Below are 16698 nucleotides of genomic sequence, written 5' to 3' on the forward strand. Positions count from 1 at the left end.
CTCTTTCTCCCGTTTTCTCTCTCCTCCCGCTGACCGTCGGCAGCCACCTCCCACGCGTGGCCCCAGTGCCCATTTCATACGCCCCAAATGGTGGAAAACCATGCGACGTCCCTCCCTCGCGCGCGCGACAGTTCACCTTCCCGACCAAAATCCGGCCGATCCGGCCACCAATTGGACCGGGTCTTGTGTCTAAAATCATCTACTCGTCGAGAGCTTTCCATAGACACCAAGAACACCGAAAATCCATCTAGCGGTTTGTCCAATTTTTGCCCGGGAAGTTTTAGCCCATTTTGAATTTCGGGCTAGATTTCTCGCAAACCGTGAACCCCACGAGAAAACCGAGAGTACCAGAGTGCTCCACTCGTCGAGAGCTTCGCGGGGATATAAATTTCAAAATTTTTCGACACCGTTTTTCGGTGGGTCCCACGAAACTTCGCAATGTTTTTTCCGAGCATTAAATGAGCTTAGAAAATTCTGAAAAATTTATGTACTAACCCCCGGTGTTGTGGGCTTCGTGTAGGTATCCTCAATTCGCGGAAATTCGACAGTTGACTGGGTCTGCGAATTTCCGGCCAGACAGACCCGTTACCGGAAAAGTTTCCGAATTGGATCGAGGTTTTGGCTACCCCCCCATTGTCAGACATCCCGAGCGCGTTCCCGAAGTCGGAATTGGCAAAGGTAAACCCGAACCTTGCTTTTTTCTAATTTTCTAGTGCTTAAATAGGATTAAAAATCAATAAAATATTCGTGGTAGCTTGAAAAATTATGATTCTTTTTGCAATAGCCTAGTAATATTGTTAAGGACCGCGGGGCAAGGTTTTAGAATTTTTAGAGCTTATTTGGGCAGTTTTTGCAAAAATGATCAATTATAAGGACTAAATTGAAATTTTACATACTGTGGTGAATGATTGATTTGATGGGCCCAGGAGGGACTGTGTGATGTGATTGAGTTGTGGATATGGATTGTGAATATAGAAGTGTGTTTTGAGCCATTTTGCAGGTTGGGTAGGTCCTAGGTATAGGGGAGACCCTGCCGGATTTTCGGCACGACTTAGGACGTACTTGGTCTTTTCTTGATTTGTATTGAGTCATTTGTATTAAATAATTGTAATATAATTGTCAGGTGAGCCGGGACAGCCTTCTTTCTCCGCCCAGCCGCCACAGTGACAGTTGTCAAGTCTGTGAGTAAAATATTAATTTTAATTGTAATTTCACTATTATTATATGTTCAGGTATGCCCATGCATCACTTATATGCATATATCTATATAGATAAACTTTAGGCACGATTTATGTTGCATTCATAACTGTGAAAGTGCCATGTATGTTGTTGTGGTAATTTGGAGCAGTGTGCGTGCGTTGGCGTGCGTGTGATGTGGTGTGGACTATGGATAGGACGGATAGACACGGCTTGAGATCTTCATTTGGGACCGGTCCTTGGGTTGACACGGCTTGAGTTCTTCATGGGACCCGATTTGGTTATTAAGTGGAAGTCCGAGTGAGTTCTTCTTTGCAGTTGGAATTAAGAGAGTGTATAGGGATTAGCTCCCATATATATGATTGATATTCTTTGGGTGTGTGAGTGCTCCAAATTACCTTTTTCTTTGTTATGATGTGAATTTATTCGATCTTGCATTTCACTCCACAAGGTGCATTAGTTTTAGATAGTTATAGAGATTATGGTTAAAATTGATATTTTACTCTCTGAGTCGAACGCTCACTCCTGTTCAATATTTTTCCAGGCCACAGGAGGATATTTTTGAGGTTAACCTGCTTTCTCCCTCGCAGGTCGATTATTAATGTTTGTATAAACTTGTTAAATCTTAGAATTTTTGCATGTGTTAGAAATATTTATTTGATTTGGGTCTGTAAACTAAATTATTATTTTGGATCTGTAAACTTAATATTCTATGCATGTTTGATGGATTGGATGAGGGAGCTGAGCTTCCATTTATTTTTATGTTGATGAGTATGTGGAGGGTGAGCTAAGCTCCCCAATTGAGTATTTACTGTGTTTACAGGTCGGGTGAGTCATAAACTCCCCGTTGGTAGGTCCATTTTATGGCCGGACTCTGTCCGGTTGATTTCTTGAAATTGGGCCCAAATGGGCCTTAGAGTTGGGTTAAGTGAATAGTTAGGCTTACTACGGGCCTCGGGGGCTTTAAGCTGGCCCAGGTCCTAGTGCCGGTCCGGCCCATAGGTTGGGTCGTGACAATCTAAAGCTAATGCACCCTATAGAATGAAATGCAACATCGGTAATATTTTCACATTATAACAGCAAAAAGGTAATTTGGAGCACTCACACACCCGATAATGTCAAACAATACATATATGGAAGCTGATCCCCTATACAGCTCTCTTAATCCAAACTATGCCAGCGAAGAACTCAAGCTCGGACTTTCGCTTAATAAACCAAATTGGGGTCCCAGCGAAGAACTCAAGCCGTGTCTACCCCAAAGGACCGGGTCCCAACGAAGATCTCAAGCCGTGTCTACCCATCCTGTCCATAGCCAACACCACATCACACGCACGCCAACGCACGCACACTGCTCCAAATTACCACAACAACATCCATGACACTTTAACAGTTATGAATGCAACATAAAACGTGCATAGAGTTTAACTACATAGATATGTACATATAAGTGATGCATGGGCATTTTTGAACCTATAATAATATCGAAATTACAATTAAAATTAATATTTTACTCACAGACTCAACCAAAGTCACTGTAGCGACTGGGCGAAGAAGGAAGGCTGTCTCTGTTCACCTGATAATTTTATTACAATTATTTAATATAATTGACTCAATACAAACAAAAAAAAAAAACCAAAGATGTCCTAAGTAGTGCCGAAAATCCGGCAGAGTCTCCCCTATACCTATGACCTACCTAACTTGTAAAAGGGCTTAAAACATACTTCTATATCCACAAACCATATATCCACAACTCAATCACATCACACAGCCCCTCCTGGGCCCATCCAAGCAGTCATCAATCACAATATGTAAAATTACAGTTTAGTCCTTATAATTGACCCTTTTTGCAAAAACTACCCAAATAAGCTCTAAAAATTTTAAAACTTTGCCTAGCGGTCCTTAGCATCATTACTAAGCTAGTGCAAAAGGAATCATAATTTTCTGAGCTACCACAAATATTTTATGGATTTTTAATCCCATTCAAGCACTAAAAAATTAAGAAAAAGTGAGGTTCGGGTTTACCTATGCCGATTCCGATCTCAGAAACGCGCTCGGGGTGTCTGACAATTGTGGGGTAGCCAAAATCTCGATCCAATTCCAAAACTTTTTCGGTAACTGGTTTGTCTGGCTGGAAATTCACAGACCCGACAACTGTCGAATTTCCGTGAATTGAAGGTACCTACACGAAGCCCACAATATGGGGGTTAGTATATAATTTTTACGAAAATTTTGAAACTCATTTAATGCTCGAAAAAATACTACGAAGTTTCGTGGGACCCATCGAAAAATGGTATCGAAAAATTTTGAAATTTATATTGCCGTGAAGCTCTCGATGAGTGGAGCGCTGTAGTACTCTCGGTTTTCTCGTGGGGTTCACAGTTTGCGAGAAATCTAGCCCAAAAGTCGAAATAGGCTAAAACTTCCCGGACAAAAATTAGGCAAACCGCTAGATGGATTTTGGTATTCCTGGTGTCTATGGAAAGCTCTCTTGGTGTAGATGGTGTTTGACATAAGACCCAGCCCAATCGGTAGCCGGATCGACCGAGAAGCCGAAACGGCGCGCTGCGCGTCGCGCCTCTTCGCGCGTCATTTTCGGCAGCCTGGAAGGCTGGCCGGCGGAGGGGGAAGGCTGGGGTGGCGCGGCTTGGGGAGGAGGAAGGAGAGAGAAAACGGGAGAGAGAAGAAGGAGGGTTGGGACGTGCGGGGAAGAGAAGAAAAGAAGGAGGGAGGCCGGTCCGATTTGACCGGTCCGATCCGGTCTGATTCGATTTTGTCAATTCGATTCAGGATACAAAATTTTAATTTTTTACTTTGCCTTGGGACCGAAAACGAGGACTAAAAATTCCGAAAAAAATTCTAGAAACTTAGAAAAATTCGTAGAATCCAAATATATTTTTAGTTTTGTCACGTGGTCTTTAAATTAATTTTTAAAAATCATTAAAGTTTTATATTTTTGAAAAATCAAACCCGATTTCTAAAATCGAAAATCTCAAATAATTTTCTAAAATTTAATTAAAATAAAATATCAATATTTACCCATAAAATAATAAATTTGAAAATTGGAAGTGTTACATATTTCATGCATTCCCTAAATATTATTCATGATATAATATAAAAATAAAAACATAATTTAATTCTTTTGGTAAAATTAATTTATATCACCATTTTCTTATAAATGTGAAAATTTCAGTGAAATTATATATTAGATTTTAATAAACTTTCATAATTATTTTATTTTATATATGTGATTACAGAGGGTTCGAACTCATATAAAAATAAACATATTAATCGTTAAATTAAGCATTTGTATATAAATTCGTGTACTCTATAAATATATTTTAATTAATTTTACACATATTTTAATATAAATATTTAATTTAATTATTATTAAACTCTTTTTTATATGAATTTAAGTTTATATTAAATAAATAGTTTCATATTATTTGCAATAATGAATTTTAAAATTTATGGTAGTTAGGATTTTACATTATTAGTTAATGTATCACAATCACAATTATTGGTACTTACAATAAAGCTTGTGTTTGGTGTCACCAAGCCATTAAAAAAATACTAACATGCCAAAAGTATTTAATATCAATAAAATTTAAAAGAATATATAAATCATTATAGTCCTAACACTTTCTTATTAATTAATGATATAATTTTATTAAATTCACTCATTTATTTCATGCATTCCCTAAATATATGGGCAAGGTTGGTTGATCAAAGGGTCCAAACGCCCGCCCCTTTCCCCCCCTCCCCCCCTCCCCCATGCACAATATTTATTAGGTAGTTGCTATTTTATAAAACAATAATGATATTAAGCACAAATTGAGCTAACTCAAATGGGTTAAAAAAGTAATTTTAGTCAAAAGTATATTAAATGCTCTATGTTCTTTTTATACTTTTAACTTTATTAATCATTTAAATGACTTATGAGACATTTAAGCCATCTTTTGAGTTTTATAAATCATTTAACTATTTACTTTTTAAAATTTAAATTTCATATTTTTTCATTTAATTTTAACAAGTAATTAATTTTATTGTTTTAAAATAAAATTGAACCAGCCAATCAGACCGGTTTAATTAAAAATTAAATTTAATCCAGTTCAATTTAATTAATAAGTGAAAACCCTTCGCAAAATGAGAAGAATTTGGTGGGTTTGATCCTGCCACCTCTAACGTGGGGAAAGAACCACCTAAACTACCACAACATTTAGTTAATCTTTTACATATACATATATGCATATATCGTGCTGACTTTCAAAATTAATAAATTATTTTTTAATTATATTTAATTTTTTATGATTTGAACTTTTTACCTTTTTCTTTATTTTATTTTATTTCTTCTCTAATATTAATATCAATGTTGTTTTCTAAAAATGTTTGCATTACCGACCAATTACTAATATATAGTGAATGCATTTTATGCTCATCTTTAATATTTTACTATAATTTTATTTATAAGATAAAAATTTTTCCATTATTTAAATTATTTATATTAATTTAAAATAATTAAAAATTATTAACCTATAACTATTACAAAGAAAATTAAAAATTCTTAATTTTATCCATTTATTATTTAAATAATTAATTATTAATTTTTTATATTATTATTACTTTTATAATATTTATTTAATAGTATACAAGTTAAACTCTGATTCAATTCCGGTTTATTCTTAAATCTTTAACCCTTTACTTTCATATTATTAGGTTGGGTTTGAAAATCTTAATTAATTTCAATATCTACCAAACAGACCAGTTGAGCTAGATTAACCAAAATTCAGACCACTAGTTGATTTGGTCTGGTTAAAAATTGCGAGTCTTTTTCATTTTGAAAAAAAAGAGCATTTTTTTTTTTAAGCAGGTGTCAAACCCTCGACTTATGGGGGAAAATAAAAGAACATTTTCACTTAGTCAATATGTACCTTTTGACATTTACGGTATAGATAATTTATTTTAATGCTATTTTAAATTATTTAATTAGTTTTTTATTCAAAATTTTTTTTATGTATAAAAAATTAATATATTAAAATTTATATTCATTGATATTAAAGTGATTATTTTAATTTTTACTCTAAATATTTCTTTTATTATAAGATAATAATTATTTGTAAAATATACCAATCTATTAATTATAATAATATATTATTATTATTTTTAAAATATTATTAATTTATATATTAATATTTATTTAATAGTACACTTATTAAATCCCTATTTGACCGTAGTTGAATTGTAGACCCTTAACTCTCTTTTTTACCGACTCAATAACTGAATTGAGTTTGAAAATCTTAATGTTAACTCGTATTGAACTTATTTGACCACAACGTTCATTTCTTTATTTACAGAGCCCTATTTCTCTTCCTCTTCCTCTATCAATAATGCTAAGCATATTGAGTGTTCGAATTAAGTTTGAGTTTTGTATGTTAGATATACGTTACTTAAATCAGTTTATATAAATAACTAATTAAATATAAAATATATTTTTTTATAATAATATTTATAAATTTCTATATATTATATTTTAAATAAATAGAATTTAATTTGAAATCTATACCATAAAGTCTAAGAGGAGGGAGATAAGATACCTTAATTGATATATAAAAATTATGAATGAAGAAATGAATTAAGAACAATAGCAAGACAATTACATATGGTGTAGCTTTAAGCATAATCTAATTATGTTTGTGAATATGATTTACAATTTCAAAGTTTTATATTAAAATTATATTTAAATAATAAATATTATTATACCCTTATATATTAATATTATATATATTTAAATAGTATATATTGTAAAGGTGATGTGGTCTATAAATCAATTAGTAGCATGTGTTAAAAAAGGTTTTTAAACTCGATCCGGTCATTAAACTGATAAAGATAGAGAGTTAAAGGTTTAAAATTCAACCAAGTTATATTAATAAATAAATATTATATGATTAATAATAATATTTATATTATAATTAATAATTTTATACATTTTATAAATAATTATTAAAATAAATTTAGTTAAGTTTTAAATATTTTTTAGAAAATAAATAAAATTTAAAATAATATTATTTAATTATTTGTAAAAAAATTTATAATAATAAAATTTATTCGTATTAATGAAATATAAATATTAATATATTAAAATTATATAACACAATAATTAGAAAAATTTTATATACTTTTTACTATTTAAAAGATAATAAAATAGAACAATAATTTAATAATTTAATTTAACATATTAGTAAAATAAACTATTGATATTATTAATTATTTAAATTATAAGTGGGAGAAGCTAAATTTTTTTAAGGTTAATAATTAATAATTATTATATATTAATATAATATAATTTAATAAAAGAAATAATTTATAAAATAAGTAACCAATATATATATATATATATATATATATATATATATATATATATATATATATATATATATATATATATATATATATATATATATATTGATTGCATTGAATCTATAATTAGTTGCAAAATATCTTTTGAGGCAACAGGATCGAATCCTGGTGCCTCCTCTCTGCGTTTTTTTCTTGTTAAAGTGTATTGGTTCGATTGCAATACTTGTTTTAAATCAGCTAAATTTTTGGTTCGTTAGTTATTTGATTGATTTACATTGGTTTAACCTGATTATGTGAAATTTAAATTTTTTTGATTGGTTCATATTGATTTAATCTGATTTTGTGAAATTTAAATTTAACACTCAAATCGAATGAGTTATTGATCTAATTTCTAAGTAAATTGATTTGACCAATCAGATAGATTTAGTAATCAATGCAAGTATGATGTATGACACCAAAAACTACCTTCAAGCCATTAAGCTTTTCTATAAGGATACATTAGTCATAAAAATATTTCTTCTCATTACTCTCATTAATTTGAGCTATTTAGCACTACTCTTTATAAAATATATATATATATATATATATATATATATATATATATATATATATATATATATATATATATATATATATATCATTTTATATAGAGTTAAATATGTCCATTTGCAAATCATAGAGAGAGGATACCATGCGCACTTCCCCATCAGCATCACATTTGACTCCCCTCTTGTATATTTTGGTCCATTAATCCTCTAAAGCTTATCCCCAAAAGAAGGTAGAGAGAAAGGCAGTCAAAGTTCAGATAATGCTTTTTCTTTTCTTTAGGTTGTGGAATTTTTAAGCAAGCACTTCCATGCCAAATGGTTACTAAAATCAGATTAATTTAACTTAAAATTAAGACCATATTTAGTATGACGTAATTAAAATTATAATATATTCACGATTATATTATATATTTGATTATGTTCTTTGGTAACAGAAAAAAATTTAACATAATAAAATGATAATTATCTAACGTAATTAATTATACTTAAATTAACGTAATTGTCATTACATATAAAAATGTATATAATATTTTGTATATGATATAACTTCGCTATTATATCCATCACAAGTTGGAGTAGGTTCAGAACCCAATGAGGATAAAATCATCATTTTCTCCAGTTTTGCAATCATATCTTCTGCAACATGACCTAATCTTAAATGCCAAATATATTTTGAACTTGAGTTGATTTTCACCATGGCATTGCATTCTATTAGATTGCTTACATTTATTTTATGTTTATCATTATTATCCAAATAACAAATACCATCATGCATATAACCTGAGCCAACATATTTATTTCCAAAATAAATATTGCAAACATCATCTGTGAACTGAAATTCACAACCATTTCTAATCAAACTAGATATAGAAATTATGTTCTTAAAAGCATCAGGCACATACAAAATATTATTCAAACACAAAACATGTCCACACATGTAAAAAGATTTAGATCCTATGGCTAAAGTTTCAACAGTTGAGCCATCGCCAATCCGGAGTCTAACATCTCGAACATGTAAGCTGCTACTGTTTGCTAGTTCCTGCATATCATAAGAAATGTGAGAACTGGCACCAGTATCTAAAACCCAAGCTGTAGATGAATTATGAGCATCATCAGCATCTAAATAACAAGATATAAACATACAAGATATATCTCATATAAATACTTTAGGAATAAATATGATTACAATCTTTTTAGATAAATTATGTCTTTATTGTGAAGTATCCTCGATTGCGAATCAATTTATGATATTTTGTGCTAGAAATACTGGTACTCATATTCTTAACAACTTAAGAATAGAATTTCTAATAAAATATCAATGGATCTTTTCTATTACACATAAATACATTATGTAAATGAAAAAGTGAAATTATCTTTTATTAATAAAATATGTACAAGATACATATTAAATGATATGCTCTAGGGTATACTACTAACAATGCCACCACCACTACCATCTAATTACTATTGTTATTACCACCACCACCACTACTTAGCCACCATTATCACTTATTATTAATATTATAAATAAAAAATAAAAATTATCATTATATTACACTACCTATATTTTTTATTTTACAAATAATGGAGAAATGTAATAACAATTATATTATATTATATTACAATTTTGATTGCATTACATTATACTCTACTAAACGTTACTTAAAATCCTATGGATTTGAATTGATCGAAATTGTATTTGAATCGGAGTGGAACCTATTAGCTTAGTTCCATACCAAAACTGAATTTTATCTTAAGTTTTTTCTTAAAAAAATCATTAGATTAAATTAAAACTAAAATTAAGGTGTTATTGTATCACTGAAATCATGGAAAATGTTACAAAAAGAAAAATGAAAAAATAATAACAATAAATAGAGAGAGATCAGATGCACCAGAAGCATGCTGATGAAGATGGCATCTGTTATCTACCAGAAGCATCTCAAGAAGTTAATGAGGAAATGAAACAAATAATTTTCATTGTCGAGCAATTCATGTCGAACTAGTCTCTCCAAGATTATATTCTGAGGCAGAAGTTCACTGTAAAATAGTACGGTGGAGACAGAAGCCGCAGGCTCACTTATTAGGGATGTCAATAGCCTCACCAGTGACCGGAACATCACCGGAGTATGAGACTGCTTGAAATGAAAAAAAAAAAAAAAAAAAAGCAGAAGAAATATTAGAAGCAAGAAAGGTTTTTCATTATCTTGAAGAAACAATGAAAAAGAAAAAGAATGAAACAGCAATTGCTTTGGCCCTACTTTGGGAGCTGAAGAATGATTAATAGATACGTACCATGGCTTTTGGTAGAGAGACGACCAACAAACATAATGGGAAACTGTGAATGGAGTCTTGAATAGATTGAGAGAGAGAAGGAAAGGTAAATGAGCATATTGGGCTTTGGCCTGTGGATTATCTAGCTGCCAGTCTTCAGCAGCTATTCAGACCTAACTGTCCATATTCCATGGTTAATTTGGAGGATTTCTTTGGCTTAGGACATGGGCAAAAGAACGTACACGTAAAGCCTCTCCAATTCTTTCTTTATTTTTTAATTAAAGATGGAATTTTAGCACTTTAATTAATTAGTTGGTCACTTGCAACATGGATTCAACATTCAAACCCTTTTCTTCAAATAATGAGACTACTGAAGTATTTGCCATGGCCTGTGCCACTCTGCCATTGGTAAGTAGACCAACTTAATTCATCACGTGCACAACAGAGAGAAAACATACCCAAAAATCTCAGCTGGGAATATTTGTTGGGTTGTATGCCTTGAAAACTCATATATATTTATTATTTATTATTATTTTATTTTAATTAATTAATAATAATTTAATATATTTATAAAAATATATTTTATTGGATGACTTGCTTATTTATTTTTAGATATATATATATATTATTTTTAGAATTAAATATATAATTGGAATATGAATAACTCAATGCAATAATAACTCTTATCCCATTCTATACTTAATAAAACTCTTAAAATATATATACCCTGATCATCACTTCTGCTAAACTTTGCTCTGAAAACTTATTGTCACCTCCTTTTTTTACCAAATACTCTCAACAGGTATTTTCATCATCTTTTATTATATATATATAAATTTACGATTTATAATGTGATGTGCGCAGAGAATTCTTAAAATTTTTATTTCTCAATTCATCATATTTGATTCTGTTTTTAAGGTAAAAATTCTCATTCTTTGTTTAATAATGGGTGAATTTGATTTTATTTTCTCTCATTGATTTGTTACAACTACTTTAGAAACTTATTTTTATTTATTTATTTTTTTTCCTTGATCATTGGTATTGAATTGAGTTGATAATAATTATTATGAAACAAAAACCTTGAATTCAGATTATATATATATATATATACACACACACACACAATAGAGAGGGGAGCCTCGTCCATACGTCCAATCGTCGTCCATCCGTTCATCCTATATATATATATATATATATATATATATATATATATATAAAAGATATTTTATTTTATTATTATTTAATATTTTCTTTTATATTTTGGATGTATAGGAGATTCAAATATTCAATCTGTGGGTTGAAATTGTCTCTCTTCCATTAAAAATAACTATTGTCTTAGTTGAGTGGTAACTATAGTACATGACAAAGTTTTAGTCCATTTTAAAATTTCTTAGCATTAAATTTATTATTAAATGAAATTTTAAATCAGTATTTCAATAATTATTTTACAAGTGATTTTCTAGAGTTTTATTTTATTATTAAATTTTATTTCGATTTTGACTAAATAATTAATTTTGTCAATTATCTCTGCATTAAAGCCATTAGGATTCCGAGAACAAGCATTTAGTGTCTTTATATTGAATGATGTCTGAACATAAAATTTACTTATGTGTTACACTGAATTTATTTGAGATTAATTTGATCTTATTGACTCTCTGAAATTATTGAAATAAACTATTGGAATTGCACTATCAGTTATTATTTGCTATCTAAAATTTTTTGTTGATTTTGATTGATTTGTACAAATTAATTTTCTATTTTGAATTAGTACCTGTGCCTAGTATCTGCTTCTGTTATCTAGCCCCACTGTGTGGACTATCACGGTATTAGGTTGCATTATCGACTCATGCATCATTGCAGTTTATGATTTGCATTAGTATCATATGCATTGATATCTGTGAAGGAGGAGGAAGGTATCTAATATCTGGTAGTGCGCTTAACATCTGGCCTTTGGTAATGTGGGGTATCATCGCCCTGGTGCACTGTACCATAAAATTTTTATTGAATAAATTTCTTTTATATATATGTTTTATAAAATTATTTTATTAATGATTTTGACAGCATGAGCATAATTTTATTGAATAGAAAATTTATTGTAAAATTAATCAAGCGTCTGCTTGTTCCTATTCCGCTGTGTGCTATAATTATCATTCACTGAGCATTTAGCTCAAACTACATTTTCTCTGTCTGTTATCTATTTCAGATCAGTAGAATTCTGCAGCTGATCCAAATATTCAGTCCATTTTCTGGAGAGGGACAATCTTTGATTTGTTTTCATGGTATGCCCGAATTCATGTTTTCTCGGGCTAATAATTAGTTTAGTTTATTGAACAGTTTAAGTTTTTATTGAAATATGTAGAGACTCCGTAGTTTACTTATGAGATATTTATGATGTTTATTCAGTATTTTGTTTATTTGAATTTTGTCTATTTTTTTGGATTAGTAAGTGACAATATATTCATTCAAGATACTCTGATAAGGCTTGCATGATTTAAGAATATTTAAATTATGCGCCGGTCACGATTCAGAATTTTGGATCGTGACATATACATAGTATCTTAGGTCATTCCAGGCCAACAACTCAGGGATTGTCTTCAAATTAGGCTTCATCAGTCCCGGTTAGCTCTTTGTATTTACCATTACTTTAAGTCTTGGGTACACCAATTAAACTACCATCTTTAAGTAGATGTTAAGAGTTTGGGTGGTCAATTCGAGAATATGATCCTTGATTATTTTCTTCTGGAATTCTCACCTTAGACAGTGATGGAAAGTTGAAGATCACGCATAGTGGAGGGCTGCCAATACACTCCAATGGAGCAGTCTCAAGGAATGCGACTGCCACTCTGTTGGATACTGGAAATTTTGTATTAAGAGGGGTAATTTCTGAAGGAATAGTACTACAGCAGGATGAATCATGTGGCAGAGTTTGCCATGACTAATACTGGACATAACTTGAAGATTGGACATTTCAATTCATGGTCACACACTCCCATTGTGGGGTTTCAGCCTCACCCGCGGATGGAACCAATAATTCCCACATACAATTGATTGTAGGAGACCATTCTAAACCGATCCTGATTGATACTATTTCAACCTTTGATTCTCCATTTCTCACTTCAGCCATTCAAATGTTCTGTGAAGCTCTCACTACTTTTTAAACAACTATAGTGACACAAGCACCAATGCTATAATTTTGAGGACATAACCTGATTAACGACAGATGATCAGGCCATTGTTTGTAATTTTATTCCCAAACTCTTTTACAGATACCCATTTTTGCATAATACTCATTTGATTGGAAAATCAGTAATAAATATTAATAGTAGCAAGTTAAACAAGATGGCGGATGATTTTTAATCAGATTGTAGAGGGAACAAGTTACTGAAGAAGGCACAAATATGCATTCGGAACAACTTTGGAGTGGTGGATATACCACGGTCGTTTACCAGATTGGCAAATGGCAGCAGTTTAAGGCTAGTAAGGGTGCCATAACAACAGCACTTTTACCGCTAGAAGTGACAATCAACAAGAAAATGGACAAGTTGTGGCAATCTTATGAACCTTATGGCAAGTATCAACTGGTTTTGGTTTTGACCAGGCTACTGATGCTGTACCATTTTTCATTTAAGACAACATAAAAAAGATATCAAAAATGGAATTTACTAATCAAACATGTCAAACAATATTCAAATTACAGCAACAAGAAAAAAAATCCTACTTATAACTCTTCAGCATTGAAAATGTCCCAAAAGGGGGTTTGCAAGATCCTTTCAGCTCAAACTGGGAAACACCAGTCATGACAAAACTCTTACTGGATGATGATTATTGCATTCTCATCCAGTTTCTATCAGCAGTACTAAAAGCTAGATGTAACTATGAAAAGCTTGGTGGTTACATAAGGAACACTAAAGAAATTCAAGGCTCCATGCTGCGACAAAACACTACTGCTTATCTGGCTGATTTGGTTCTTCTTCCTTTTCAGGATCTTCCTCCTCTTCCTCTTTCTTTTTCTCTTCTTCTTCTTCTTCATCTTCTTCAGGAGGATCATATGGCAATGGGGGTGGTATTGGTGTTTTCATAGGGCTAAACTGGGGGAAAATATCAGGTCTGCGTCCAGGCTTGGGCCTTTCCCACTCCTGTCATGTAAATCACAAAATATAATTCACCATACCAACGTCAAACAGTAAGCATTAAACAATAGACCCGCTACAGACAATTCTCAAAAACATGATATCTCCAGGAAGTTTTACATTATATTGAATTGTTATTTTGTTGTTCCCATGACAAGCAAACCTAAGTACCAAACCTACCAAAAACGCCACAAGCAACCATATGCTTTCTTCACAGAGAGCCCAAGCATTTGAAGGACCATAGGAACAAGAAGGTATAAATTTTTCTGGTAGGAATGGGTAGATAAGAATGCTAACAAATCTAAGAAGGGAGAAACAGCCCTATTTCAAAATGAGAAACATTCAACCAGTGCACTTATATCCTTTCAGAAAAGTTCAAGTAAGCCTTCAAGGCTAAAGGTTGAAGCTATGTCAACTGTTTTACATAGAATATCAGTACAAACTTGACTTAATTACTACCTAATGCTCCCTAAAAGGGCAGCATCAAAATGCATTTACATTGCAACTCTGCATGATTAATTTCAATTTTTTCTTCTCACAACATAACAGCATCATTGTAGTGGAACTAACACAGCCCCATGCATGATTAGAGAAGGCATCAATCTCCAATATAGAGATTGTAGACAGCCGTAAAGATCTGAGTGCAAGAAGACTTATGGGCTCTGGAGATGGTAGATGCACGCAGCCTTACCCTTACTTAGCAAAGAGGCTGTTTCCCTGGCTTGCACCAGATGGCCATCAAGTAGTAAACACTAAACTTTTAGGAGTCATTATTGCATTATACCAGTGATGTGATATGAATATTAAAAATATAATAGGACAGATGAACAAGTCAAACTAAATACGTCATATTCATGTAGAATATCCTGGTTTTGTTGTAGAAAATAAAATATGTAACAGTTCCAAACTTATTAATAGTATAGGCATTATTTCAATCATGGTCACTAAATTTTGGTAGAGTCAATTAACTTCAATTTGTATCTTCAAACATCAATCTACTCATTCAAGTTGGTTCCACTGTTATTTTACATTTTAGTTTCATAATGGCTAAGAAAGGAAAAAAATTCCAAGACTTCAATTTTCTTCACTCATTAACTCGTGCTCAGAAGCAGAAGGTGAGGCTAAATTTTAGTGGACCATCAGGCTGAGTTTTGTTCCAAGTCAATTTTTTACAGTAATTGTTAAGCAGTTTCTAAAAATATGACCAAACTAAGAAAAAAAAAAAGAGAATTAACTATAAGCTTCTCAATCAGATAAAGGGTTCAAAAAAAAAGAAAAATTACTAGTCTTAGCATTGGTTATACCAATCTTTTTAGCTGATTGATTCCATAGATATTGAGTACCATGCAACACATACCCATATCTCATTTCTGATTGATTAAGAGCTAAATTCCCAACCAAAAGATTTATTTCTTAAATCTCCCTTTTCCGGTATCTAATCTGATTGTATATTTAAAAACTAAATAAAGTAGCCATAGCATCAAACAGCTCTCAATATGGACCATCATAATAAGAAGATAATCAATATAGCAACAACACATAATCAGAAGATAATCAGTGAAGCACAATTTGAAACAAGAAATAATTTCGAAAACATGAAATTCAAATATAAAATTGAAAAGAAGAAGGGAGAAACGTACGATAGGGAAATCGAGAGGATTTCGACGAGTCAATTTTTCTTCATCAGGAGCCATACAAACCACTTTCTTTTGTCGCCGGCTCCGATTGGTATTACTACTAGTAGTAGAAGAAAGCAAGCGTCCAGAGCCAAACATTGCCGTGGAGAAAAGGAGAGAGCACCGGCAACCAAGGCAGCTCGGTGAAGAAGAAGATGCAACGGCTGCAGCAGAGGTAGGAGGCACCACTAAGGGTTTCGAGGTCGAGCAAATTGACAGGCAAATAGACGCCATAGCCTCTAGTTTTACAAAATCTACCTCCTCCTAGTTGCTCTTCCTTAGTCCTCCTCGTCGTCTCGCTTCGTTCCCCGCAGAATCGAAAGTGGGACCAAAATAAACACCAACGCCTCTCTCTACGGACACCACAACCGCATTTCTATCCGCATCCGGTTTTTCTAGTGGTTGGCATGCGTATGGACTTTTAACTGGGCTGGCTGAGCCCATTTGTTGACCACTGCTAGTTTTTCAGACCAACAAAAGTGTGATATATATTATTTTATTTAAAAGAATGTTAATTAATCG

General features: G+C 31.8%; 1 protein-coding gene and 1 long non-coding RNA gene across 2 annotated transcripts; both read right to left on the bottom strand.

The window, feature by feature from the left end:
* Nucleotides 1-8869: 8869 nt before the first annotated feature.
* LOC110637310 (uncharacterized) lies at nt 8870-10534 on the bottom strand. Its single transcript, XR_002491494.2, has 3 exons — nt 10392-10534; nt 9992-10231; nt 8870-9138 (listed from the first exon to the last, which is right to left on the bottom strand). It is a non-coding gene; the product is annotated as an uncharacterized LOC110637310 (long non-coding RNA).
* Nucleotides 10535-14014: 3480 nt separating this feature from the next.
* Nucleotides 14015-16571, bottom strand: LOC110637331 (uncharacterized). Its single transcript, XM_021787377.2, has 2 exons — nt 16141-16571; nt 14015-14506 (listed from the first exon to the last, which is right to left on the bottom strand). Exons 1-2 carry the CDS (start codon nt 16408-16410, stop codon nt 14312-14314), a joined length of 465 nt encoding a protein of 154 aa, XP_021643069.2. The 5' UTR covers nt 16411-16571; the 3' UTR covers nt 14015-14311.
* Between the last annotated feature and the right edge of the window lie 127 nt (nt 16572-16698).

Source organism: Hevea brasiliensis, chromosome 11 (genome assembly GCF_030052815.1).
Source record: "Hevea brasiliensis isolate MT/VB/25A 57/8 chromosome 11, ASM3005281v1, whole genome shotgun sequence".
Classification (NCBI taxonomy): Eukaryota; Viridiplantae; Streptophyta; class Magnoliopsida; order Malpighiales; family Euphorbiaceae; genus Hevea; species Hevea brasiliensis.

What these genes read in the sequence shown, in the direction of transcription:
- LOC110637331 (XM_021787377.2), bottom strand. Translation starts at nt 16,410, where the DNA reads ATGGCGTCTATTTGCCTGTCAATTTGCTCGACCTCGAAACCCTTAGTG. An exon ending in ATCCTCTCGATTTCCCTATC is followed by an intron (nt 14,507 to 16,140) that starts GTACGTTTCTCC and finishes TTTACATGACAG; the next exon opens with GAGTGGGAAAGGCCCAAGCC.